At 41.2% G+C, this 27154-nt stretch overlaps 2 protein-coding genes across 7 annotated transcripts in view; one reads left to right on the forward strand and one right to left on the reverse strand.

Moving 5' to 3' along the window:
- Positions 1-6537: 6537 nt before the first annotated feature.
- Positions 6538-8014, reverse strand: esm1 (endothelial cell-specific molecule 1). 2 transcript variants are annotated; one of them, XM_072453589.1, is made up of 3 exons: positions 7360-8014; positions 6987-7130; positions 6538-6820 (listed from the first exon to the last, which is right to left on the reverse strand). In XM_072453589.1, the coding sequence occupies exons 1-3, from the start codon at positions 7799-7801 to the stop codon at positions 6738-6740; spliced, it is 669 nt and encodes a 222-aa protein (XP_072309690.1). In that variant the 5' UTR covers positions 7802-8014; the 3' UTR covers positions 6538-6737. The 2 variants fall into 2 exon arrangements, with proteins under 2 accessions (XP_072309690.1, XP_072309689.1); XM_072453588.1 differs by having other exon boundaries at positions 6538-6823; positions 7360-8012.
- A 357-nt stretch (positions 8015-8371) lies between these two features.
- The window catches only part of LOC140367965 (probable E3 ubiquitin-protein ligase HERC1), a 28037-nt gene continuing 9254 nt past the window's right edge, over positions 8372-27154 (forward strand). For 2 of the 5 annotated variants that reach the window (XM_072454775.1, XM_072454777.1), the window contains exons 1-51: positions 8372-8512; positions 10458-11439; positions 11906-12001; positions 12086-12265; positions 12354-12566; positions 12644-12742; positions 12823-12919; positions 12989-13132; positions 13216-13343; positions 13546-13690; positions 13754-13925; positions 13998-14132; positions 14258-14423; positions 14510-14635; positions 14708-14932; positions 15025-15177; positions 15263-15395; positions 15467-15664; positions 15750-15950; positions 16044-16220; positions 16804-16918; positions 17668-17785; positions 17911-18082; positions 18153-18453; positions 18520-18565; positions 18636-18681; positions 18793-19046; positions 19175-19363; positions 19469-19589; positions 19664-19904; positions 19985-20145; positions 20223-20375; positions 20453-20550; positions 20635-20730; positions 20823-20990; positions 21063-21302; positions 21375-21458; positions 21529-21745; positions 21893-22169; positions 22439-23151; positions 23235-23448; positions 23856-24025; positions 24395-24478; positions 25123-25309; positions 25401-25528; positions 25599-25807; positions 25879-26138; positions 26203-26255; positions 26337-26531; positions 26643-26805; positions 26899-27148. In XM_072454775.1, coding sequence (XP_072310876.1) covers positions 10489-11439; positions 11906-12001; positions 12086-12265; positions 12354-12566; positions 12644-12742; positions 12823-12919; positions 12989-13132; positions 13216-13343; positions 13546-13690; positions 13754-13925; positions 13998-14132; positions 14258-14423; positions 14510-14635; positions 14708-14932; positions 15025-15177; positions 15263-15395; positions 15467-15664; positions 15750-15950; positions 16044-16220; positions 16804-16918; positions 17668-17785; positions 17911-18082; positions 18153-18453; positions 18520-18565; positions 18636-18681; positions 18793-19046; positions 19175-19363; positions 19469-19589; positions 19664-19904; positions 19985-20145; positions 20223-20375; positions 20453-20550; positions 20635-20730; positions 20823-20990; positions 21063-21302; positions 21375-21458; positions 21529-21745; positions 21893-22169; positions 22439-23151; positions 23235-23448; positions 23856-24025; positions 24395-24478; positions 25123-25309; positions 25401-25528; positions 25599-25807; positions 25879-26138; positions 26203-26255; positions 26337-26531; positions 26643-26805; positions 26899-27148 — 9462 coding nt within the window. In that variant the 5' untranslated portion in view covers positions 8372-8512; positions 10458-10488. Of the gene's footprint in view, positions 8513-10457; positions 11440-11905; positions 12002-12085; positions 12266-12353; positions 12567-12643; positions 12743-12822; positions 12920-12988; positions 13133-13215; positions 13344-13545; positions 13691-13753; positions 13926-13997; positions 14133-14257; positions 14424-14509; positions 14636-14707; positions 14933-15024; positions 15178-15262; positions 15396-15466; positions 15665-15749; positions 15951-16043; positions 16221-16803; positions 16919-17667; positions 17786-17910; positions 18083-18152; positions 18454-18519; positions 18566-18635; positions 18682-18792; positions 19047-19174; positions 19364-19468; positions 19590-19663; positions 19905-19984; positions 20146-20222; positions 20376-20452; positions 20551-20634; positions 20731-20822; positions 20991-21062; positions 21303-21374; positions 21459-21528; positions 21746-21892; positions 22170-22438; positions 23152-23234; positions 23449-23598; positions 23622-23855; positions 24026-24394; positions 24479-25122; positions 25310-25400; positions 25529-25598; positions 25808-25878; positions 26139-26202; positions 26256-26336; positions 26532-26642; positions 26806-26898; positions 27149-27154 lie in introns of all 5 variants that reach the window. The other 3 variants (XM_072454776.1, XM_072454779.1, XM_072454778.1) reach the window with 2 other exon arrangements.

The following is a 27154-nucleotide window of genomic DNA, read 5'->3' on the forward strand; positions in this document are numbered from 1 at the left end:
CGGTACGGCACCGGCCGGGGGGCGGGGCCGGAGCCGGGGGGCGGGGCCGGAGCCGGGGGACTCAGAGCCAAGACACATCGCAACGACAATAGGAGATAAAGCACAATAAGTGTGAGAAAATAATAACTGGCTTTAATCATTTTCTCCTGGCACAGTTTCATCACATCATTTTATAGCATTACAATCTCAACATTTTACTCTTACTTTAGCCGGTTGGACCACATTAAAATGCACCAGAATACCCAAAAAAGGTCTGAAAATCTCTGGGGGAGGGCCCCCAGACCCCCCCTGTTCATTAATTTAAACTGCTAATGTGGCTGTCGACCCTTAACGCCCACAAATACACCCAAAAACATATCTGGGACGTGTGTTATTTGTACAGGGAGTAGAGGTGATGTCAGCGGAATACCAAGTTGCATTGTGGGATTTAAGTTATCAATATTTGAGCTTGTGAGGTTCTGAGAATAAACTAACTGGCAAACGGATGCCCTGGAGTTTTGGTGCGCTTTGTTTGCGTTGAAGAAAGTTCCCACATGTGAATTGTTCACTGACAATGGCAATAAAACTGATTCTGATGACGTGGTGAGGGGCCCCCAAATATGTTTTCGCTTAGGGCCCCCTGAAGGCTTGGGCCGGCCCTGGCGGTAGGTGCGTTTTATGATTGATACGTGGCACTACAAATGATTTATCCACGCCACAAGGAAATATGATAAAAAAAATTGCTGAAAAAAATCGTCCACACCACCTTTGATCTAGAGGAGGCTCTTAAACTCTATTGTGATAAGGTTTAGATGAAACTTTTCAAAAACTATAGCCTCATGGTATACTTTACCTGTCCTGAGGCTTTGTAAAATACTGTGATAAGTGTGTTCCGAGAAATGTTTAGATGTAAGTTATCAAAATATTTTTACCAATATATTCTAGGGCTATCATAGATTTTATTTGTTTACTTTTTACACCCACTGATATTACAGTATTTTGCATCAAACAGTTTCTGTCCCCTGATTTGTCTTAAGTTTATCAGGAGGTTCTGACAGTGTCTGCTCTTTGGGATAAACCCCAAACAACTGATGGTGTTTTTACAATTCCTGAGGCCCAAAACAAACTTTCAAGAAATGCTTGGGTGAGTGATAATATTCCCTCTGTAATTGCGCTAACTAGTGCTTTAAATAAATATGTATTTGGCACACAGCCTAATTATTAAAATATTGTAAGTCTCCACAGATCACATGGATAAACTGTGAGTCCTATGGCCAGGCCATCTGTCCACAGATATCCTTCAGCATGTTTTATTATATTTGTGAGAGATGGAACGCAGAGCATAAGGCATGTGACCTTGAAACATGAGAAGTGGTCATCATGAGTAAACAAAGCATGTGTCCATGTTCCCTGGGACTTTATGTGAGAGAAGATAAGTGTAAGATTAGAAAGGACGTCTCCACAGAAGACACCCATGGGAGACGGAGGCCCTCGCGACTATGCTGTTCCCATGGCCCTATGACTCCAACTTTTTGTCTCCAAAGAGACAAAAAGTTTCTGTGGAAAAAAGTTCAAAATCGGAAAAGCTCAAGGGTAAAGCATAGTTTATTGTGTATGTTAATGTATCATTATTATATAACTAAAAGGCTGAATTCTAAATCTACTGATTGTGCAGAATAATTAAAGTTGAAGACTTTACAATTACAATCACTTTATATTTTCACTTTGATGAAGTAATACATCTTCTTCATGTTGTCTTGTAAAACTAAGTTAGAGTAATAGTTACTTTCTCAGGATGTTAATACTTATCCTAGCATTGCATATTATATATATTATATTATATATTAGTATATAGCATATTGCACAGGGATTTCTACCGCTGCAGTTTAGTCAGAGTATTGAATAGTCACTATATTTTCTAGATGGCCGTGGCTACAGAGCCGCGGCGCGGTCAGTATACACGAACGCCCTCTTGTGTTAGATGTGAGAACATCACCACTGAAGATTTTTGTACTAATTACTTATCTATCAACTAATCTCAATTTAGATTTTCCTTAGTAATTTATCTGTTATCTGCGCACATGTTTTAATTACAAATAATTTCATCTTAAAAATATTATCTTATTATTATTTAATACAGCGCATCCGTAAAAGTATTCACAGTCACTTTTTCCACATTTTGTTATGTTACAGCCTTATTCCAAAATGTATTAAATTCATTATTTGCCTCAAACTTCTACAAACAATACCCCATAATGACAATGTGAAATTTGTTTGAATTATTTGCAAATGTATATATATTAAAAAATACATACAAGTATTCACAGCCTTTGCTCATGCTACAAGCGTGGCACACCTATGGGCTATTTCTCCCATTCTTCTTTGCAGAACCTCTCACGCTCCATCAAGTTGGATGGTGAGCATTGGTTCACAGCCATTTTCAGATCTCTCCAGAGACGTTCCATATATGTCGTATGGGCTCTTGATCAGATATGTCCTGTAGCCACTCCTTTGTTGTCCTAGCGCAGTGCTTAGGGTCGTTGTCTTGTTGGAAGATGGACATTCGCTCCAGTCTGTGGTCCAGAGTGCTCTGGAGCAGGTTTTCATCAATGATGTCTCTGTACACTGCCATATTCATCTTTCTGTTGATCCTGACCCAGTTCCTGCCGCTGTAAAACATGCCCACAGCATGATGCTGCCACCACCATGCTTCACTGTAGAGATGGTACTGCCCAGGTGACGACCAGTGCCTGGTTTCCTCCAGACATCACACTTGGTATTCAAGACAAAGAGTTCAATCTTTTCTTTCATCAAACCAGCGAGTTATGTGTCTCTTCGTCTTTGAGTCCTTCAGGTGCCTTTTTGTAAACTTGAGGTGGGCTGAGGAGTGGCTTCCGTATGGCCATTCTACCATACACTCCTGATTGGTGGAGAGCTGCAGAGATGGATGTTCTTCTGGATGTTCTTCTCCTCTCTCCACAGAGAAGAGCTGTCAGAGAGACCATCAGGTTCTTGGTCACCTCCCTGACTAAGGTCCTTCTCCCCCGATTGCTCAGTTTGGGTGGGCGGCCAGGAAGCGTTTTGGTGGTTCCAAACTTTTGGGCCACTGTGCTCATAGAAACCTTCAATGCTGCAGAAATGTTTCTGTACCCTTCCCCAGATCTGTGCCTTGATATAATCCTGTTTCAAGGTCTACAGACAATTCTTCAAGACTTCATGGCTTGGTCTCTGACATCACTGTTTATATAACTGTCTATATAAAGTCCCACGATCTTACATAGACAAGTGTGTGCGTTTGCAAATCATGTCCAATCAACTGCATTTACCACAGCTAAACTCCAGTAGGTTGTAGAAGCATCTCAAGTATGATCAGTGGAAAAAGGATGTGTCTGAGCTCAATTTTGAGTGTCATGGCAAATGCTGTGAATACTTATGTACATGTGTGTTAAAGTATGCTGTAAAGCTACTTTCTTTGTTGTAAAGTTTGTAGAATTTTTACGCAAATACTGAATTTAATCATTTTTCAGGCTGTAACAGAACAAAATGTGGAAAAGTGAAGTGAAGTCGCACGAGTGTGAGACTGGGACTGTGGCGTAGAGATGAGATGTAGAAGGAGCTGGAGAGACGGACACATATGATGTATTATTTGATGGAGGCGAAGAGGCGGGCCGGGCTGTAGGCCTCTAGAGAAAGGTGGTTTCACCTGGTCTCTTATCCGTGTTCGAAGTACTCTTTCTCTGTCAGATAAAACTATAGTGTACGTTTACATTACTTCCGACATCAACACATTGCTGTTTGTCTTCTGTCTGTCTGTCTGCAACAAGTCCTCCAGATCAAACATATTTGGTCGTTTTGTTAGATCCCAAAATACGTAAAATAAACTCGTATCTCTTGTGCCAAAACAGCGCCCCTGCAAGTATTGTCTAAAATACACAGATAATTAGTCAATGGGAACGTCAAAAATAGGTCTTACCACGAGTTGTGAAGATTCCAGACTTGCCCAATGTACAATTTGTAGCATATATTTAGGTATTTAGGGAAAATCGTCTTTTCTGATAACAGCCTCTCATGCTGGTGTGAAATCCGTTACTATATTCAAGGACCTTCTAAATAATACATCTAAATAATACATACAACGTAATAAAAGCATAATATTACTTTTTAATACCACAATTTTGTGAGCTATTGTTTGTTTGTTTTTTCACTTTCCTCAGTGAGACCAAAATCACTAATAATTGAATACATTAGATGCACTGATGCCACCTGCTGGTCTTTATATGTAATACCATTCCATGAGGAATGAGTAAACAGAATACTGTCAGGAGTCAAGTGACACACTCTACAATTTAACATACATTGGGAACATAGGGGGGTTGTCTTGGAATATAAATGTTAATTTGAATGACTGTTTTCTCTAATTTCAAGTAGCTGTGTACAAACATTTTTTTGAAAGATAAACAAAGCGGAGGGCCACCGAGACTTTGTCCTACGTATTTTGAGATCTTATAAAACAAAAAATTGGTGATAGGAGAGTCAACTTAATCATTGCAAATGAGACCTTTGAAAAACTTTACATGATATTCCAACACTTTATTGATGCACAAACGTAAGCTTTGTGGTTTTGCTCGCAGATCATCACACAATGGCCCTTTCCAGACATGCTCTACAGTGCCACATGTGCCAGACAGTTCTTTCCGCCTGGCCTCAAGTATACAAATTAGATCTACAAAAAAAAACAAAAAAACGTAACTGTTGTCAGTAAAGATTTACTTGGGTACTCATTTAGCACAGAGAATAAAACAGGAACTAGTTTGCTTTGCTTAGTAGACCACATTTTAATAACCTGTCTCTGCTGACATAATGACCAAAACAACATAATTTTAGGCTTTAGGTGTTGTTGCATAACATTAAAGAATAAATCTATTTTGTGTGTTTTATAACACTGACTTGCACATGACACAAACAGGGCAACATTTTGGTTGATAAAAACAGTATTGTACAGTATTGCTGTTTGTGCTTTGCAACAAATCTATTAACTCAGGAACATTATGAGCAAACATTGGAGGGGATGAATTGTCTTGCTCTGAATATTGGGCGGGTCTTGGTCTTGACCCCCTTGACCCCCAGCAAATTACACCTGTGGACTCATATAATGTATTAAACTAAATCAGCCTTCATCACATCAAATATTACTGCATCAAATTAGAACATAAGATTCACATACATAATTTCCTTACTCTCAGTATGAATACAATACAACCAAGTTCTTCAGTAATTACATGTTGAAGTTGAGAATTTATGTGTGGTTAATGAGAATTATTTTTACTATAGCTTTGTTTCTTCAGAGGCAGCTGTGACGTGTTCAGGGAGTAAGATAAAGGGCATTTCTCACCAACTCTTTCCTGTTGTTTTCACCGGTCTTTTGTTTGGTCACAAGGCCTCAACATGCTGTTCTCAGGGAATCGGAGGAACACTGTAGTGTGAGTATGTCCAAACATCACATTAGCCCCATACCTGTCCTACTGAGGCACTGGGGACCCAATGTTGATGTTTTATTTGTCTGTGTGGAAACATGCATCTACTTGAATTGCATGGATTTTTTATTTATTTATTAAATAAACAATTATCAATATTACTTTGGCAAGATTTACCTTTAACTTTCAATATGTATGTTTGTCTTTTGATATATTTTCACATTAAGAAGAAGAGAAGAAAAAAGGAATTCTTGTATTTGACATTCTTGTCCAGGGCAGACACAACAACAACAGGAAAAAGGGACATTTTCACAGGTGTCAGGAAGCATGGGAAATAAACAAGTCGAATACTGGAAAACACTTTTGTCAAGAGTCAAAGGTGAGACCTCTGAGAACTACTCAGTTATTTAGTGATGAGACTGTGTCTTATTACAAAGGACTTCAGATACACATGGATACTGAACAACTATCACATTTTGGAGACACAAGCGATATTATAAGGTATGGGGGCCCAAGAATTTCCTTTTAATGAGGAGTTTTCTTTTGCTATCAAATATATAAATACAGTATTCTGGAATTATTCAAACACACAGGGACTATTGTTGTCAATTGAAAAGACAGTGCTCTGAATGAATATGACCCTTTTTAACCCAATTTTAAACGAAAAAATAAGAGGTTCAACATTGTGAATTTATCTGAATCAATATCTGTGTAATGGATAAAAGGCATCAGGCTGGTGTATGAAAAATTGTATTGACATAACAAATGGAAGTGGAATTTTATTGGTTGACCTGTTTCATTAAGTGGTGTTTTGTGCCACAACCTTATATTATGAAGAAATGCCAAATTATATTTTTTATTCATGCCTTATTTCAATTTTATTATTATTATTATTAATAATAATTGTTGTATGTGTTCACTGACAATGGCATTAAACCTTTTTCTATTTCATTTATCAGCAAGTTTGTCTGTTCAAAGTACTGGTCAAAATGTGTGCTAAAAGTATGCAAACCAATCATGTCAACAGTATTTTATTAAAAGAAGTCTGAATTACATACACACATTTTATACAGTATTTAGATGTATGCTGAGTTTATGCTGTACTGCTTCTTGCTTCCTTTAAGATCTATATTTTAAAATACATATTTCAAAATGTGGTCACAGCAGAGAGAAATGATAAAACATTGTTGTAAAACAAGACAACATATTGTGAATAAAAGACATGATGTGATTCATAAGTTAATGCTACATTTACACTGTTGGCTTCAGTCAGATCAGTGCTGGTCAGCGAGGGTTGATCCACTTGGGAGCTTTGACTGAATGTTGCACTGTGTTCGGTGGAGTGCTCAATTCACCAGATCCGGCCTCTGCTTGAACCAAGATTAGATTGTTTATTATTCCAAATCTCTATTTAAACAAATATGAAGTTAAACATTAAGATTAATAGGGGACTTGACTGAGATACACAGAAAAACTAGGCTTGTCACAGGCTGTGTTTGAAAGAATTTAAATGTCATTGAACATCAATTTTACCTGCTTGAGGTTCAGGTTTGAGCTTGCTGGCAAGTTTGCCAAAGAAGCGGAGAGTGAGACATGCTCCTGTCTCTCTGTCACAGATGCCCCCCTTGCAGTTACAAGTCTTGCGGCATTCAATCCCATAAGTTCCAAAGAGGCAGTCTGCAAAGAGAAAAAACACAATTACAGATGCATCAGTATTATGGAATCCTGTGATGAGATAATGCTTTGTCACTTGACAAATAGGCTCTTAATCTTTTTTGGACTAATGGACATACAATTTACAAAATCAGAAGGATAGCCCATAATATCCCAAAACACACCAGGAACAGCCCATACAGACCCCTCTAACTGCAGCACGCCAGGGCAGCTACAGCTCTGTCGGACGCACCTTTGCAGACTCCATATTCATCTCCATAATCATCTTCATCCTTGTAAAACTCGCAGAATAAGCCAGGTCCACACTTCACCCCGTCCATCCCAGACACTGTGCGGTAGCAGTGCTCGCCTCTGCCGGCAGCACACACTTGGCAACATCCGCAGTCATCCAGGACGGTCCGTGCGCAGAGCTGCGTCCCGCACGCAGATGGGTTACATCTGTCCGGGCAGTTCACCGCGTACTTCACGTTGACGCCCCACGCTTCAGCATCCCGTACCACAAGTGAGGATAAGACCGTGATCAGCAGAAAAGACATGTCTGGGCTGATTAGAGACGGGGATGGAGCCTGGGTGAGAAAGACACCGATTGCCTCTGGAAGTCTTGGGTGAAGTGATCTGCAGCGCATCAGGTTAGTCCTCTGGTTATCAGCATCCAACAACTTTGTTTTGAGCATTGCTTTCCCTTGTCAATTTCCTCAATCCGGTGTTGTCGTGTTTTTGCCAGTCAGTCCCTTTTTTAGAAATCCGGCTTGGAAGTGGGATTAACTCCATCCAGGAATTGAATTTGGTGTGTGACCTGATGTCACAAGTTTGCTTTGGTTTGTTTTTTGAGGAGCGGAACCCAAAACCTCGTGACTAACCTGTGAGAATCCATGTTTAGGCCCATATAGTATGGACCACAACTTCCTAGGAACGGATGCATAAACAAACAGGATGCAACACAGTAATTCACTGCTTTGGCATCACACAGCTAATTGTCACAAACGGTGTCCACAGGGTTAACAACCAGTTTCCTAAATCCCACACGTTTAGTCTCAGTGATCCTACGTCTCATTCATAAGATCCAATCAAGACACTTTGCAAAGTAGAGCCGGATTTTAATTTGGCAGTGGGTCTGAGGCGTGGATCTATTATAATATCGGTCTGAGGCTACTTTGTGGTCATGATGCTGCAATCGCCACTTCGCCTTCCCCGACACACGGTGGCAGTAATGAGACACCAGCGCCAGAGCTGTGCCTGAGCCCCGTCCCGCGGCAGAAGAAGCAGCAGCTGAAACGGGAGAAGGTTGGACCAGGGTTGGACTGATTTTTCGTCCAAGGGAGACCTCATTGGGACAGCAAAGGTAGCGCAAAACATGCTCTATCCCGCTGGACTTTACTGCCAAGGTAACGCACACACCGCTGGCAGCTCCACCGACACACGCCCTGTTTGACAATGGCCTGATTTGAATGTGACTAGCACCGGGTTTGATGGGTTTGGACGTGAGGGTTTTGGTCGTGTTTGAGCGGACTAGCTCGTCTCTGCAGCCTGCGTTAGCTCAGCTGTCACCGCAGCAGCACTGTAATAATCAGACTACCGGTGCTTGTGAATGTCACTCTGGAAACAGCCCGTGTTCCCGTTCCTGATTTATCTGGGGCTGGCGTCAATGTTGCACAAAATAGAAAGATAGTGATAGAACGTAGCCCACTCATAAAAGCACTTGCACTATTATTATTGAGGATGGAGAGAGCGCATTATGTGTGACATTGTAGATGACATTCCTAGTTAAATTGTTTCTACTATTCTTTTAAGTTAATATGAAATGGGTTACCCACTGACCCTGCGACAAGTTGGCCACTGTCCAGGGTGTACCCCGCCTAAGGCCCGAAGTCACTGGGATAGGCTCCAGTCACCCGCGACCCCAAAAGGGAATAAGCGGTAGAAAATGGATGGATGGGTTACCCACTGTAAATTAAATGCAGTATTCCATACAAGCACCATTTCCCAAGCAGTCCTTTGGCAAGGCCTACATTAAATGATCATTGCTAACGTCCTGTAGTGATGGAGCTGTGTTTGTCAGATACATAGCCCAGTTTTAGTGCAGTGGTGCATTACTGTATTTCATTTTATTTATGTATACAGGACAAGACTCAAATACGTAAGGCCTGACTCAGTTTAAAGTGTTTTGCAGCAGGTTCCTCTCCTGCAGCAAAGGACAGAGACAGCATCCACAGACACTACAACACCCAAACACTCAAACAGTATTTAAATCTGCAATTTGTGAAATAGTGTGATGAGCTCTCTATTACAACAGCTGGGTGATAAACATCTTGATTGGGAACAAGACATAGGATGGCTTCTTAATATTGCAAAACTCCTTCTCCCAGAGTAAAAACTCTAAGCACAATAAATTAGGCTGTTTTGAAGAGTGTCCCTGTCAGACTAAGCTGTTGTGTATATCAATCTGTGGTGTTATTTTTGGACAGACTGGAAACCATATAGCCTCCTCTGCCCCCAGGCCAGCAAGAAGTTGTGTTACTCTGTCTCACACATCTAACCTGCAAATGTAGATGTAGAAGTACTTATAATGAATCTTTAAATTGAAATATGTCTAGTATATATACTGTAGTACTGTAGTAGTTAAAGGTGTAACATATCCATGCTGTCTCACCATGGAGATGTTATTGCTTTGCCTGGAATGTTCCACAATATGGCATTAAACTTATCTCATTTTTAATGATTTTATTGCTCAGACATACCTTGAAAAACATCATCTCCACAGATCCGACCTGTAACTTGGCCTGGTAATGACTTGTTTCCAGAGATGTAGAAGTTTAGTATCCTATTTTGTAACATTCCAGGCAAAGCTAAGTTAAACAAGTAAATTGTTCCTTTTTAATGTGCAAAGTGGAGCAGTCAAACTGTGGTCCTCATTGGCCTCTGCATAGAACTGTATCATATATCAGGGCATCATGTGATCCACTGGCCACAACAACTGCATTCTGACACAGGCATATGAAGACATGCATGACTCTTTCCTTTGGATAACTGTGCTAGAGTAATCATGCTTTAGTTAATAGTTCCGAAACATATAAGCTATATATTTATATATTCTATAAATGTATAGCTATACGTGCTATAGATTTAGATAGTCCTCGTTTACAGTTCTCTTGTCAAGTGCCAACAGGGAAGAGGAACTTAGTTGACACCATCTTAGTAAAAATACTGTGTGTAGATATTTCTAATGTTGTTGCACTTTTTTTTTTGCAATTTGTAAAGTGCTAATAATTTAAGAATTAAGAAGCTTGTTTGTTTTCAATGATTGTGATTTTTCCTCTCCTCATTTTTCAGGTTCTTATGTACATGTTTATAATGTCCAGTCATGATGCCGGGCCAGAACCCTTTGTTGCTGAAGTGGCAGGAGCATTTCAACAGTTCCTGGGCCACTGAGGACAGTACACAGACAGCCAGTCGGAATGGGGCATCTGCACTTTACAATAAACTGCTTCACAACAAGGAAGTGGTGACACTAGCCCCACCTATTCAAGAGCTTATTGGACCACGTCTGCCAGACTTTGAATGTGACTCTTGTGCCTCAGTAGAAAAGGAAGAGTATTTGTCATCTCTGCTTCACAGCCAGCGATGGCTGACACACCGTATGCTGACGCAAACCTCCTACAACTCTGGTCTTCAGCACAGGCTGGTAGTTCTACAACGGATCTTCTATGCGCTACACAGTAAATATCATGACAAATTTCGGACACAGCTGCCCGCCCAGGCTTCAGATAATGGTCCTCAAAATGGACAGGTGGCGCTGGCCTCCGAGCCGTTTCTCAATCCAGGGATATGTAAAGTGAAATTGGGCACAGATGTTTTGATTGAGATGGGAGTGAGGACAGGTTTGAGCCTGCTGTTCTCATTGTTGCAGCAGAACTGGAGGTTTGCTGCCTCTGTGCACCCCGAGTCAATGCTGTGCAATGATGTGCTCTCTACGGCTTCCTCTGTGCTGGCCTCACTGCCTCCCTTGTCTCTGGCCAATGAGAATAAGATTCCCACTGTGGGACTGGACTGCCTTGCACAGGTGGGCGACTTCCTGAAGAAGACCTCCGTAAGTATTGGAGCAGGTGGTGCGGACGTAACGGGCAGGAGACTTTCCCTGGAGCTGTTGCTGGGCCTGGCCATGCAGAGAGGCTCCCTGCGATATCTGCTGGAGTGGGTGGAAGTGGCACTGGCGGCTTCTCAGTCCTGCGTTGCCTGTGACTCCCAGCAGACAGCAGTCAGTGTGGGATTTAATGTCATCCATCAAACTCTCCTTCAGATGAGGCAGTTTTCTGTATGTTTATTTCTGATTTTAACATTTCAACACATCACAGAATCAAATGTTAGTGTTAGTTAGTCAGATTATTAGGGCTGTATAGCCTAATTTTATATAAAATTAATCAACTCCATAATTAAAGGCTATACAGCCCTAATAACTATACACAACTGGACTATACACACTAGACGGGAAACATTTGAAGTTATAAAACACAAGAGTTGCTGAATAGTGCAGGAAAAAGCTTTCATTCATTAGGCATCACTTCCTGTGCCTTTTGGGTGAAAACAAACTGTTAATAGATAGGCGGGAGATACATATTGTTAAAATGCTATTGTTTTGCTCTGAAATACAACATAATATTGTGTGTGTGTGTGTGTGTGTGTGTGTGTGTGTGTGTGTGTGTGTGTGTGTGTGTGTGTGTGTGTGGTTTTTCTAATGAACTATGAATAAAGCATTTCTAAATACAGCTTTCATCTCCAAGGGTATTCGAGGTGACTGTGTCAATACTCAAGTGCTTAAAAAGGATCCAGAAGGATTTTGTCATCTTTCACAGGCAGCCCTCTGTCTGTTTGAGGAGGTGAGAATCACTCAAACATTCATGACAGTATCAAACCAACTGAAGACTCACCTTTCCTTTCTTTTCTTTCCCTTTTCTAAACAGGTTTGTAATCTGGCCTCCTACTGCCTGTGCTCTTGTGACAACGATGTGTTGCAGAGTACAGGCAATGACACCGTCATGGTGTATGTATGGGGCAGTAACAGCAGCCATCAGCTTGCAGAAGGAACTCTGGAGAAAATCCTGCTGCCTAAACTGACACAGGGCTTCAGTGACGCTCAAATGGTATGACTTTCAATAAACGCCTAATTACATAAGCAGCACTTTTTTTATTTGTTTTTATAATTGTAATCAAATATCTAATCATGTATAGATTGAAGCCGGTCAGTACTGCACCTTTTCAGTGTCTGAAGATGGATCAGTGAAAGCATGTGGTAAAGGAAGTTATGGACGTTTGGGACTGGGAGACTCCAACAACCAGTCCATTCCAAAGAAACTTGTGCTGGAACCCCACAGAAACATGAAGAAAGTGTCATCTTCTAAGGGCTCTGATGGCCACACCTTAGCCATTACTGTAGAAGGCGAGGTATGCGGTATTGGATACTGAAGTAAGTTCAAATCAATAACATACAAATACATTTTCCTTTACATTTTTACTTTCAGGTCTTTAGCTGGGGTGACGGAGAGTATGGAAAACTAGGTCATGGAAACAGTGCAACGCAGAAATATCCCAAAATTATCCAAGGGCCGCTGGTCGGCAAGGTAAACATGTTTCATTGATATGATTTATAAATGTAATGTGATTTACAAGATGAAACTGTAATTGGTTTTATGTTTGCCAGGTGGTGGTCTGCGTGTCTGCTGGCTACAGACACAGTGCTGCTGTGACTTGCGATGGAGAGCTTTATTCTTGGGGAGAAGGGGATTTCGGTAGACTAGGTAAAGTTACATTTCTCATTATTTACATAGACAAATAGAATGACATATTAACTGCATTCCTTTGTCCAGGACATAGTGACAGTCAAAGTCGAAATGTTCCCACTTTGGTGAAGGACGTCAGCAGTGTAGGACAAGTGGCCTGTGGCAGCTCTCACACCATTGCAGTGGCACAAGATGGACGCACCGTGTGGTCATTTGGAGGAGGGGATAATGGTATACAGGAACAGGCTACAGCAGTTAGATTTGTTGCGCTAGTTTGTCCTTACAATGCAGCATAAAATGACTCACTGTTGCAGGGAAACTAGGTCACGGCGACACCAACCGTGTGTATCGGCCCAAGGTCATAGAAGCCCTGCAAGGGTTTATCATCAGGAAAGTATGTGCGGGCAGCCAGTCATCTCTAGCCCTAACCTCTGCTGGACAGGTGAGGTTTGCCATAACCTTTTCAAAACAATCATCAAGGTTAAAACTGTATGAGTGGTACATAATACAAATATATATAACATGTTTAAGCGGTGTCTGTGTCTAAGGAAGTTGAATTAACTTCTTGTTCTTTTTATTTTAATTTTCCAAATATTTACTGCTCGATTCATTCATTTTACATGGTGTCTTTTTCTGTCCATGAGGTGTTTGCATGGGGATGTGGCTCTTGCCTTGGATGTGGTTCTTCTGAAACAACCTCTCTGCGTCCCAGGTTCATAGAGGACTTAAGTATCACCAAAATAATTGATATCTCTTGCGGAGACAGTCACTGCCTTGCACTTTCCCATGGTAAAAACATGTCACATTTATGTCACGCTAGATGATTTATTTAATACAAGATTATGTCTTCAGAAAATGAAGTCTATGCATGGGGAAATAACACAATGGGCCAGTGTGGACAAGGACATACTTCCACACCTATTACCAAGCCCAAGAAGGTGCTTGGTTTGGAAGGGGTGCCAATACAACAAATAACAGCTGGGACTTCACACAGCTTGGCATGGACGGCAGTACCAACAGACCGGTATTTCATCTTCATATAATCTCCTTGCCCTATCTGCCATTCAACTTCCATCTGATTGTTTTCTTTTTCCAGGCAATTGGTGGCATGGCACAGACCCTTTTGTGTGGATTTAGAGGAGAGTACATTTGTTTATCTGCGGAACTTCCTGGAAAATTACTGCGATGGTATTGAGAATGATACACCTCCTGTCCCATTCTTATCAAAAGGGTACGTTTTAATTTTTAGGCCTTGATTGGTAAAGTGTTAAAACGTCAGTGATCGCCTATTTACCAACCCCTTTCTTTAGCTCTCTAATCGTTAACCCACTTCTCTTGGGCTCTTTGTACTCTCAGAGATCATCATCAATTCCTTTTGCTGTGCATGAAGCTGTTGTCTGTCCATTTGTCCTTGGCAAATGCGGGTGGCACTGGTGCAGTTGTTTTGGGAGCTCAGAGCAGGCATCTCCGTAACCTCCTGTTCAGACTTATAGATACCAATATGCCAGATGAGATACAGCAGGTGAAACTTGTGGCTTGGCTAAAATAACATCTAGATAATTTTTTTTTCCAAATCTTATACAGTCTTTCTCTTATGTTTGTCAATAGGCTGTCCTTAATACACTTTCGATTGGGGCATCTTTGCTGCTACCTCCGCTTAGAGAAAGAACAGAGCTCGTGCTTTCACTTCTCCCCCAGGGCCCACATAGTTTGAACAATCTCTCTAAAGGACAGGTTGGTAATTTATTGTGCAAATCTTAAGTGTGTTATCTGCACTTGTCTTCACATCTTATTGTCTGTTTAAAGCGTCTTCAACTAGACATGGTTCTCTGCAGCCTTCAGGACCAAAGCCACTTAGCGTCTTTACTTGGGTACAGCAGTTTTGGGGAATTAAATGCCCTGGGACTCCCACCGGCACCCGCCTTGTCAGCCCAGCCCTTTTCTGTGTCGAGCGCGGTTGAACCTTACGACCCCTTGCACATGGCAGAAGTCCTGCTCAGAACTCTGCTTCTCAGTATTGGATTTTACACGGTATATAACTTTGTGCAAAGAATACTCTTGGACATTCCGTATGCAGCTTATAGTGGATGTAAATGTTTTTCCATTGTCAAACTGTCTTGTAGGAACTTGCATTTGGTGAACTGGAGAAAAACAGTGATAAACAGTTGCCTAGTGAAAGTCATGGACGGACTAATCCTCCGTCACACTTCCACCAACTGCTGTCAGGACTTCATAAACACCTGCTTGCTCATTGCTTCATCCTCTCATCTCCCGAGGTTCTTAATTTTTTTTTTCTTCAAAGTTCTGAATGTTTGATGTACTTCAGTCCTCTGTAACTAGTAACTCTGTTCTCATTTTTAGGATGATAGCAGTGTGACTTTACTTTGTGAGCATCTGTATCTTCTGCTGCCTTGTGCTGCTGAGACACTTAGGAGGTCAAGTAAACTCATACAACAAAGCTTAATGGACAAACAAATGATGGAAAAGCTTCATAGTGAGTCATCTTATTGTGTGGAATTACACGCTTTCGGTAAGGTCTAATATTATTTGTGTTGTTTCTTCCAGTGGTGCTGTACAACTCCGTGTCTGGCAGTCTGCTGTGCCAAGTTATGTACTCCCTGCTGCTGCTTCCTTTAAGTACTGTTCAACCTCTCTTGAGCCAGCTGTTGGTTTTGCTAGAGAGTCTTAACAATTTCACCAAATTGTTGCCAGAAACAACGCAACAGGAGGAGCAAGAGCTTAATGTGGATTGTCAAAATACAGGTACCGGTACTTCAAAAGAGATTGTTTTATTTTTGTACTGTTAGGTGAATCATTGCTTCAGATGCATGCACTTGGATTTCTGCAGGAAAAAACACTTCACAGAATGAAGACGAGTGTATGTGGGTTTGGCTGTTGGACCTGGAAAGATCTGTTGCGTTGGCTGTGGGCCGATGTCTTGGTGGGATGCTGCTGGGCCCACCTCCCTCACGGCAAGAGAAAGAATCAGAGGCTTGGCTCTCAAATATCTTACTGCGCAATGGACTTGAGTTGGACTTTGAACATCTCGGTAGGATGTTGCATATTTTATGTGTGCAAAAGTGGACAAATGGACAAATTGGACAAATTTCATTAACATTTTATTTTTTCCATTCTTTTCAAGTAGACTCTAGCATGTCATGGCTAACCGAAGAGGTCCTACTTGGGGCCAATGAAACCAGGCTACCTGAGTTCAATTTGAGTGAAGAAACCAGGATTTTACTAGAGCTGGCTTTGGGATCCAACAAAGGGGCAGCTCTTAGCCTCTGGCAGAATTTAGAAGAGTATGCTCACAGCAGAGGTAAATGTTTCTCCTTCTGTTCATAGTAAAAATGTTTATAGATGTACTCGCAAAAAAATGAAGGAACATTGGCACCAAATCAATGACACGTGTGGAACATTGATCTGGTCAGTTAAGTTGTTGAGATTGCAGAAGGGTTTCACTGGAAACACTGCACTAGAGAACAAATTCTAAAATGGAAATGGTTTTGCAGGTGGAGGCTTCTGACCATCTCCCCCAGCCTTGGTTTCTCAAACCATTTTCAACTAGTTTAAATTAAATTTCATCAGAATGGACTTGTTAACCCTACGACAAGCTGGCCCCCTGTCCAGGGTGTGCCCCGCCTAAGGCCCAAAGTCACTGGGATAGGCTCCAGTCACCCGCGACCCTTAACGGGAACATGCGCTAGAAAATGAATGAAAGAATGGACTTTCTTACCCCACTGTGTTTTCACTGTGAATTTGAGCTCCCACAGTCTTGTGTGTATCAATGTGGCACGCTTTAGCACATCAACATAAATTAAATCCCCTTTGAAATAAATGTTTTCAATGTTTTTATGTATATAGAAGTGGTTGGAATGATTTTTCTATGTTTTTTTATATAGAGTGGGAAAATGGAGGATTTTCTGGAGATTCCCTGCTTCAAACTGTTTGTAGATGCAGTTTGGCGGTTCTTCTCAAGCACACAGGGATCCAAGAGAAGGCTTATTGTAAAAACGGGTCAGTGAGATGCATTTTAATATTTTTTTTATGGAACTTTATTAAACCTTTTGGCTGGGAAAACTTCAATCTGTGAATTCAATCCCCTTTTTTCTACCTTTGGGTTATTCCATGTTTAAAACTAATATAGCAATTATATAGTATATACTGACTATTTTAGATATGTTTTAGCCCTTGTTTAAAATTTTAAATAAATAATAGTATTTTTTAAAATAATATTTTTATTAGACCAGATTTAGATCAAGGGGTACTTGATGTGAAAGATTTGAGAACCACTGGTCCTCAATCTTGACCTCCATAATAACAACTGCTGGCATTCGCAACCCCCAGACATGAACAATTGGCTGCCCAATAACATTTTAAAGTTGCCTTATTTCAACTGATTCATTCTATTTTCAGGGTATAGGCCTAGATAAATGAATTTGGCAAACAGGAATTTCTATTTATCACTGCATTTGAAGGGTGTCAAGCTGTATTCAATATTCCCTATATCATCTGGGGACCCCCTAAAAATTATTTCAAAAACCCCCATGGGGGTCCCGACAACTAGTCTAACCTACAGAAGACATATGGCAAAAGTCTCTCTAAATCTGGTTAGGACACCTTAGATTCCGGTTAATCAGATTTCAATCTGATTTAGTGGTTCAAGGTCATACAAAGAACAGTAACTTTAGTGTAACTTTTTGTGGTATGTCAAAGTTTAAATTAATATACATTTTATGATTTTTTTCTTTGTATTTTTTAAATAGATATGACCCTTGTGAGCAGCTGATGGATGTCTATGAAACTGTGTATAAAGTCAGAAGTGCATTGTTGGCTTGTAAAAATATCCCAATGACTTCACAAGTGCTTTCTTCAATCAAACTGGTAACGAATTCCATATTTCGCATAAATTACATGTTGTGTAATTGTCAAGATGAGGATTTTGTTCATTCTAATCATGATTTTACAATAAATTAATTATACCACTTTGCTGATTGTACACGCCCCAGTCTCCTCAGAGTATTGAGGTTGATGCAGAAATAACAGGCATATCTTCAGAAGATGCAGCAAAACATTTGGAGCATCAGTCGGCTCACTGCATTGAGGTGCAACTTCCAGCAAACCACAATCAGGAGGAGGTGGCAGGGGAAGACCAATCTGGTAACCGCATGTACCTGTCAGGTAGAAAACTTCCCTGTTCAAATCTGTAATTGGTATATGTAGCAAAAATATGTTCTTTTTTTATTTGTAGAAGTTTTGGAATCCTTTATGGCCACTCGTGAAGCAATGCATGTACAGCAGAATGTGACTGTGTATGAGTCCTTTGGCACGTCTAACCTCCCGGGCAGTGTGGGGAGCCCTGGCAGCCCAGTGCTTGATTCTGATCTCAAGCAGCAGTCGGACAAACGACAAGCATCAGAGCAAAGCTTGTCTTATCCTGCTGCGTGCCATCTGGTGGTGTCCCGCTGCCTTTTTCTTTTGCTGGGTGTAAGGGCGGCATGGGTGGAACCCAGTGAAAGGGATCGTAGTCCCACTACAGGCACTGCCACAAGGTCAGTTTTTGGTGTTTTAATAATGGCCCTGTACTTTTGTTTAACGACAATATTTTGTCTTTTCAGAAATGCCATGACTGAATCCTTGCTGTCAAATGATGGCCAAAAATATGTAAGACATTTTTTATAGTCGCTGGTATTCTTATTTCTTATTTCTTCTAATAAATCATTATTGCTTTTAGACGGGTCAAACAAAAAACACACCCCTGTGTTTCAAAAATGCAATTGGTAAGAAATGGTTCACAGTACCCTTTTGCCAATGGTCGATGTGTAGTATTTTTATTTTAAGCCTCCTGGGTGTTATCTTTCATTTGTCAAATATAATTGTATGACTTTCAGGTCTTCCTCTGTGTTCTCTTGGGGTGATGAAAGAAGCTTGGGATCGCTTGAGGCAGTGTATTGGTCCAGCCACATCACTGTTTCATGATGGTAGCAATACATCTTATATTGTTAATCAGGTTTTTGAATTTGTTTGTGGAAGTCTGGTCCACATGCCTGAAGCATCCTCAACCTGGTACAGTGAACAGCCTTGTGCTCAGGCAGACCCAAAGGCCATAACATGTGCTATACTGCAGCAACAACAAAGAGCTGAGGTAGATCATCTATTTATGTACCACCTTTTATTCATAAAACAAAAGAAGTTAAAGAAACAAAAAGATAATAAGAGTAAGATAATAACAAAAGATAATAAGAATAAGATGTTGTGCCTTTTTGTTGTCAGATGCGACTTGAAGCACTTTGTCAGATGTCGTCTTTCTTGTCTAAAATGGAGGAAAAAGGAAACTGTTTCACGTCCTCAACTTCATTACTGCAGTCTGTTCAGCTACAGTTTCTCTGTGGCTGCTTTGGCTTGGGAACACACATTATCAGCTTTCACACCGGGGCAGATTATGAAACACAACATTACATGGTATCTATTGCGCTAAAATGTATATAGTGTTTAAAAAAACATTAACATATGTAAGCACAACACTAAATACATGAATAATCTGTAATACTCTTATCTGTTATCTAGAATGGTACGCATTCAGCTTCCATTGATACACAAAGAGAGCTACAGTCTGCAGCCCACAATTTTTACCAACAGCTTGTGTGCACACTCAGACAAAGAGTCATTCTGGAAAAGGAGAATCCAGGTTAGATTGTTTAAATACTAAGCATTATGTCTGTTGTTTGCATTGCACTGCATTTATACTCTTTACTTATGCAGGTTCTTGTCAGCACCTACTGCTGGCTTCCATGTTTGCACTGAATTTCTGTTACCAGCCTATTGATCTGGTGCTTGTCATCAAATGTGGCATCCTTGAAGTTCTATCTTTACTTACCAACAACAGCTGCTATCTGATGAACCAGGGTTGGTTTGCAGCTTCAGCATCACCACATGCTGTGCTCAATGGAGCAGTTAAATTGGCTTGTGCACGTTTGCTGCAGATTTTAACAGTAGCTGCAAGGTGAGAGAGTGTAATCATTTTTCATGTCCGTTTTTGTCTGTTCGTGAAATTGTGTTAAAATGATGTCAAATTTTCTACAGCTTCTGTGAGGACTCTTTACCAATAGAGATTTCAATTGAGCTCATGGAGGTAATGTGTGAACAGCTCAAAAATATAATGTTCACATTCCAGCAACTGCAAGAAGTAGAGAAAGGCACCGCTGAAGATCTCAGCTTCAGTATCTTTGGTGCAGAAAAAACTGGTGACAAACACATATTTCAGTAAATTAATTGTCGTATTTTTTATTTAAGATGATGGAAAATAATTGTGTTTTTTTAGGAATGGAAAGCAGTAAAGTGGTTGAATCCCAGCTTTGTGATTTTCTGGTATTTTTGAGGCGTGTCCTCTCCTCACGAGTGATGAGAAGACCCTCTACATTTGTAAAATGGCTTGAGCCCCTTTTAGCCATTATTTCACACAAGAGCTCTTTAGGTAACATTTCAAAACCTTTTGTTAATAAACTTATGCGCATCTTGATGCTTACCTTTTTGGTTCTTTTTGCTTTTTAGGTTCTTCATGCTTTCATAGCCTTCGCACACAGCTTTTGGCCTTCCACATTTTGGAAAAACTTTTACCTTCTTGTCCTGAACCAGATCAAATTCAAAAGGTATGTTTATATTGTTTTGGCTGCAATAAACCTATTCCTATCCTTGTGATATTGAGGTTATTAATGTATCAATCTTTCTTTCAGATTGTTAAACAACTCTTTCAGCTCTTATCTGTTTACATGTGGGAAGAGCCATTGACTGAAAGGAAGCTTGGTGAGACTGTTGATCGACATGCCAAGGTAAAAAACACTTGAGCAAACTTATCTTTCATGCCTTAATGTTATTCTGTGTTTCCACCTAATCATTACATATATATATAACATTTTCACAGAATTCTGGCGGCTTTGAAGAATGTATTGCTATTGGGGAGTTTTCGTTTGATCCACACAAGCTTATTTGCTGCACTTTAGAGAGTGGAAACATTCTCTCCCATGGCTCAGGTGGGAAAGGTTACGGCTTGGCAACAACCGCCATCACTTCAGGTTGCTTTATATGGAAGGTAAGAACTTTTCTTATTTTGGTAAACGGGAAATTGACAATGGTAATAATATGTGTCTAATTATTTCCTCAGTTTCACATCACCAAAGAAAACAGAGGCAATGAGGGCACATGCATAGGTGTTTCACGCTGGCCAGTTCGAGATTATAATCATCATACCAGCACAGACATGTGGCTGTATCGGGCTTATAGTGGCAACTTGTATCATGGAGGCGAACTGGTCCGTAGTCTTCCGTCCTTCACCCAGGGGGACACTATCACCTGTATCTTAGACATGGAAGCACACACAATATCATTTGCTAAGAATGACAAGGTTTGTCCAAACAAGGCCTTGTCATTGTAATACGACTGCATCTACTCTTTATTTACCGTCTCTTTTTGATAGGACCCAAAGCTGGCATTTGAAGGTGTGTCAGCTTCTGAACTGTATCCCTGTGTTTTATTCTACAGCAGTAACCCTGGAGAGAAGGTAATGATAATTCATGTCTTTGATGGACTCAAATAGTATGAAGACAATTATTGAACACATTGTTTTATAGGTGTCCCTGCATGACCTTCAGATGCGAGGTGTTCCAAGTAATTTACTTCCTGGAGAGCCACTTTGCAGTCCCCAGATCTGTGTTCTTCTTGAGTCCATGTTACAGCTTCTCCATAAGCTCCACCAGTGTGATCACTGGTCCTCAAACATTAACCAGCATCTCCATACCCAGCTGGAGCTCATCAGTCCGCTGCTAAAAGACAAAGATTTTGGACAAGGTCAGAGAACTAACCATTGGTTCAAGAGTTGTAATTTTCATATTGGCTTAAAAAGCTGAATGTGTGGAAACGAACATAAATATTCTATGTCAGAAATAAGTTGATTTATTATAAGTTGTTTCTTTATACTTTAATTATGTTTTGCAGTTCAGGGACTTGAAAACAATGAAAAAGATGCGTCGTGTGAAGACACGAGTGAACGGCTGCCACTTGCTGGTTTTTTGTCAGCAGCCAAGCTCTCAGCTCTTTGCATTGAAGTGTGGCCTGTGCTGGCGATGATTGGAGGAGTAGATAGTGGCCTTCGAGCAGGAGGTGTGTGCAGACACAGGTCCAGTGGGCGCAGAGCCATTGTACTGGGCATCCTCAAAGCGGGAAGCACGCTCTGCAAACTGCAATGGGAAGAAGGAGATCTTCTTTCTGTTAGGTATTTTAACAAACACCACATACAACATATTAATTATCACATTCATAGCTGATCATTTTTACTATAAATCATAAAAAGATTCTTACATTTGTCGTGTTTTGATTCTTTCTTTTTTCTTTTATATCTTATCTGTCTTGCTGTTTTATTAATTTTTTTTTTCTTTTTTTTTCTTTCTCTTCTTCAACGTTAAATCCATTGAACACTTTCACATCTTTCCTGATGTCTTCTATCTGTATCTCTGTGGCTTGTCATCCCTTTCAATAACTAAGCTACATGAATTCTTGGTCACCTAGCGACACATCCATCGTCTCACTGGAGTCCTGCCCCTCGACCTGTTGTGATGTCACCCGACTTGGAGGCCTGAAGCCAATGGTCCTATTAGATCTTGTATATCTCATTGGTGTGCTGGAAGAGCATGGATGGCTTGGAACTGTACCACCCTCTCCCAAAAAGTTCTCAGAAAGTGAAACACAGTGTTGCTTGGATGAAGAAATGGAGGAAGAGGATATTTGGCAGACAGAGGAAGAAAAAGTGGAACAAAATCTTCAGTGTGACCCTTTTCCTTCCCCAACCAGTGATGTTTTCAAAAAGACTGAGGACAATCAGGATTCAATTTCCCATTCTCAATTATCAAGAGGGGAGGCTTTTCCTCTAGAGATGAGAGCAGTCAAAGTGTCATACCTCCTCACTGCAGCTCTGAAGAGCCTCAATGTCATGTTCAGCTGTGAAAAGCTGTCCGACTTGCTGCTTGTGGCTAAAAATGAAGCATCAGTTCCTAACCTTGACCAGCCCAAGACTCCTAACAAACCATGGGATGAAAGTGCTGAACTGCGTTCAGTGATGCAATATGTGGTTCAGAGCATGGTAAAATGGGCCGTTCGACCATGCCCCATCAAACAGAAGGTGTCCTTGTCCGATCTGGAGAGGGCTCAGATTATGATCTACAAAGGAGCACTCAACAGCCTGTGTGATGATGTCAAAGGTATTAAATCATTCATAACATATATAGATATATTTTATTTACAGAGATTTAAAGTACGGTAATACTTTGGCTTGCACTTGCAGATTCTGGCCACACTATGTCCTCTCTTCCCATTTCCAAATCATCCAGTTCAGTCTCCTTGTACAGCGCAGGCTCAGAGGGAACTGCTATATTTGGTCAGTCTAACAGAGCCTCTGTTTCATCATCTAACACTGATTTAGCAACGTCCCTCCCCCTGAGCTTGCACTCAGACGGTCTGGAAAATTTCAACCCTTTTCTTCCTATCAGCCTTCTCCAGTGAGTATTAACATCACACAAATCATTATTTACCCAAATCTAATCTCGAATGTAAACATCTGAGAAGACAAAAAAATGAATCTGGAATAATATATGAATATATAAAATTAAATACTGAATATAGTCCTGCATTTTTTTTTAATTCATCAGCAGTAATTCAAATATTCAGGAAGGTAGGTAAGGATAATACGAATGGGAGATTGAAGCTTGCACTGCCCTTAACTAAGGCTTTCTGAAGTGGTTCTTCTAACCAGGCCAAATAACAAAGTAATCCTTAGCATTTCTGAGTGTTGCATCCCACAAGCCGAACATTTATTTATGACACACAATACATTTTTGGCAGATATGTAGCAGTGTGTGGACGTTTACACAGTCTTGTCATTCTAATACATTTTCATTTACTTCAGACATATGGTGCTTACACGGTTCCCTACTCTCACTGGCCTGGTTAGCTCCTCACCCTTGCTGCACCCCTGCTTCAGCCTGGCCAGCGCTGCTTCTTGTGATGCTTTCACAGAACAACAGACTAGCTTCATGGAGCCTGGTCCATCTAGTACTCAGGCCAGAAGCAGTCTGGGTAAGAAGTTCTTTAAAAAGTTTGGACATTGGACAAATCATTGTATTTTGCTACAAAACTAAAATGGTGAATTATGAATGATTGAACAACTTTCTATAATTAATGTTATAACCAATGCATTTTACCATAGGCAATAACTTGGTAAATACAGTAAAAAATTATGACTTCCAAAAATAAAACCAATCCTTCATACAAGCACCATTACTATGCATGTACACAGCATTTTTAATAGTTAAACAGTTAAATTTGGTCCGAATAAAGTGTTTTATGTATTTGAAGAAACTGTACACCAGTTTCTAAATGGGTTAGTTTCCCCCCAAATTTGTACTTGCTTTTTGTTTTTGTATAATTTTCTTTTTCAATCACCAGAACGGACACAAACTTTTGTCACCAGCCGTTTACTAGAAATGGGGTTCACTTTGAGGCATATCTACTGGGCTATGGAAGCAGCAGGTATATATAGTGATATGGTCAATACTATGTTTCATTTCTCCATTTCAGTTTCTCTCTTTTCCACACATAAACATTTGTACAGATTTGACCCTGGTCCAAATGTTAATTTTCAGATTGTGTGGTGTCCATGTTGTCCCCTTCAGTCACCCCTGCATGAATCCCTACTATACTACCAGAGCACCTTCAGTAGAAGGCTCAGGCCTTTAGTGTGGGTAGAGAGGGGTAGGAGAGGGGTAGGAGAGGGGTAGGAGAGGGGTAGGAGAGGGGTAGGAGAGGGGTAGGAGAGGGGTAGGGGTGGCGGAGGCGGAGGGGTGGCGGAGGCGGAGGGGTGGCGGAGGCGGAGGGGTGGCGGAGGGGTGGCGGTGGCGGAGGGGTGGCGGTGGCGGAGGGGTGGCGGTGGGGTGGCGGAGGGGTGGCGGAGGGGTGGCGGTGGGGTGGCGGAGGGGTGGCGGGGGTGGTGGTGGCAGAGGGGTGGCGGTGGCGGTGGCGGAGGCAGAGGGGTGGCGGTGGCAGAGGGGTGGCAGCAGAGAGAGGGAGATGTATATTTTTTTGAGTAATTGACCAATGTTTAATATTTATTTTTATCTACTCCTGTGACATGAATATTCTATGGGAATAATAAACAAATTGTTTTACCTTATCAGATTTGTCAGGTGACTTTGACTCTCAAACCATTGAGGTGTTGGCCAGCTGGATGCTTGAGCACCCGCAGACCGAGGATCAGCAAGCTGCACGCTCGCCTCATCCGGAAGGGGCTCCTGACACACCATCTCCAGATGGACCGGAGACTGTGCAGTGTCCCGAACGACCCACCAGTCAAACCAATGAAAGGTGTTGCTATTTGGTTTCTATTACTGCACATCAAAATTTGCATTTATCATTTGTAACTGCAAAACGTTTTTTTTTTTTTTTTTTTTTAAAGTCTTTTGCCTGGGCTTGACTGGATCGAAAGAGAGAATGTTTTAGACGTCCACTTAACCAGAAACCGCCCACCTCCTGCACGGAGGCGCCGCTCAGGACCAACTCTGAGAACCTCATTTCGAAGAACAGGTTTGTTACAGTTTCATCACATTACTTTGATATACATACAGTATATTCATAATTATATTTACGTTTTCAGATATGCCATTAATCAGTCCCCTGCCACATCTGTACCAACCGCAGACGGGATCTACAGAATGGGCAGAGCAGATGGAGTTCCATCCTTATGCCACTGAAGAGGAGTCCGAGTTGGACTACATGGAAGATCCCTATCACGAAGACTCTTATGAGGATCTGCTTACCTCATCGTTTTTCACTTTAGAGAGAGATGCACTCCAGATAGTTGAGGTATTTGAATAGCCATAAGCTATAAGCTATAAGCTGATCTTTGTTAAATAATATTACTTGTTTATTTACAGGCTGGTGAAGAACACAGTCAAATGGTTAAGTGTGAGCTGTGTAATACACTGACCCTTCAATTTAATAATCACATAAAACGGAGGCACCCAGGATGTGGACAAAGCGCTGCACGTAAAGGCTATGACAGCACAGGGGCCTATGTAGATGTCTGGTTCAAAGGCGAGTGTGGCTCCAATTTCCCCTTCTACTTGCTGTGCAGCTCATGTAGAGAAAAATATTTGGCTGCAAATATTAATGAAATTAATTCTAAACATGAAAGGTAATATTTCAGTACTTGAATACACTACATCAATGTAGCCGCCTATAGCGTGTTTTTGTTTCAGGATTAAAGGTGTCACCTCTGATCTCACTGGTCAGTGTGATGGCACACCAGATGGTATGTAATATTTTACCTTTACAACGGTCTTGAACTATTTCAATTGGCTTAGTATTATTTTTTTGTATGTTCAAAATGAAGACGATTGGGATCTTAGTCATTCAGACTGTGTGTCAGATAAACTGACTGGTCTGGAGGACTTTGGGCTCCTGCTGAGGCCACTGGGTTTAAATGAAAAGAAGCTGGTGCCAGACCCCATTGACTTCTCTGCGCCAGACCCACTTGGAGCCCTAGTCTACAACTCTGCTGATTCTACAAAAGCTGTGACAGTTAGAAGTATGTTTATAGGATGCTAAAATTACCCATTTTAACACTTTTCCCCGGTGGTCTGTAAACAGAACCACTATTATTTGGTACAGTAACATGCTGGCATACATTTTCTAACAGGTTCCGCTCAAGATCAGAAAAACTGCCTGAGTCTTGGACAGCAGGCTGTTTCCCTGAGGGATTCTCAGGACAGAGTGAAGGCACTGAAACGAGTCACCTCTACTGCTCAAATCCTGCTCGCGTACAGCATGGTGATGAGAGCTCTGTCTCAGGCGGCCTCGAGGTGCATTGTTCCTTTAACACTAGGCCCTGTTATGATTTATGTGTATAACATGTAACATGTATATTCACATTTGAAATAATTTCTCGTGCTCAGTGTCACAGTGGGTAGCCCGTCGAATGGACTGGAGTCTTTGGGCCTGGCAGACATTCGCGTGTTGGTGCGATTGATGGCGCTTGCGGCTGGAGGAAGAGCTCACACCTGTGTTGGCAAACAGGCCAGTGTGAAAATGATGCAGGCGAAGCGCAGCAGCCCCTCTTGTCTCAACTTCCTCACCACAGCCATTGGCAGTGTTGTGTCCCACAGTCCAATGGCCTACAGACAGCTTGTGGAGATATGCACTCATGTAAGT

Source organism: Eucyclogobius newberryi, unplaced genomic scaffold (genome assembly GCF_026437365.1).
Source record: "Eucyclogobius newberryi isolate DKJ021-1_F unplaced genomic scaffold, fEucNew1.0.hap1 SCAF_2, whole genome shotgun sequence".
Taxonomy (NCBI): Eukaryota; Metazoa; Chordata; class Actinopteri; order Gobiiformes; family Gobiidae; genus Eucyclogobius; species Eucyclogobius newberryi.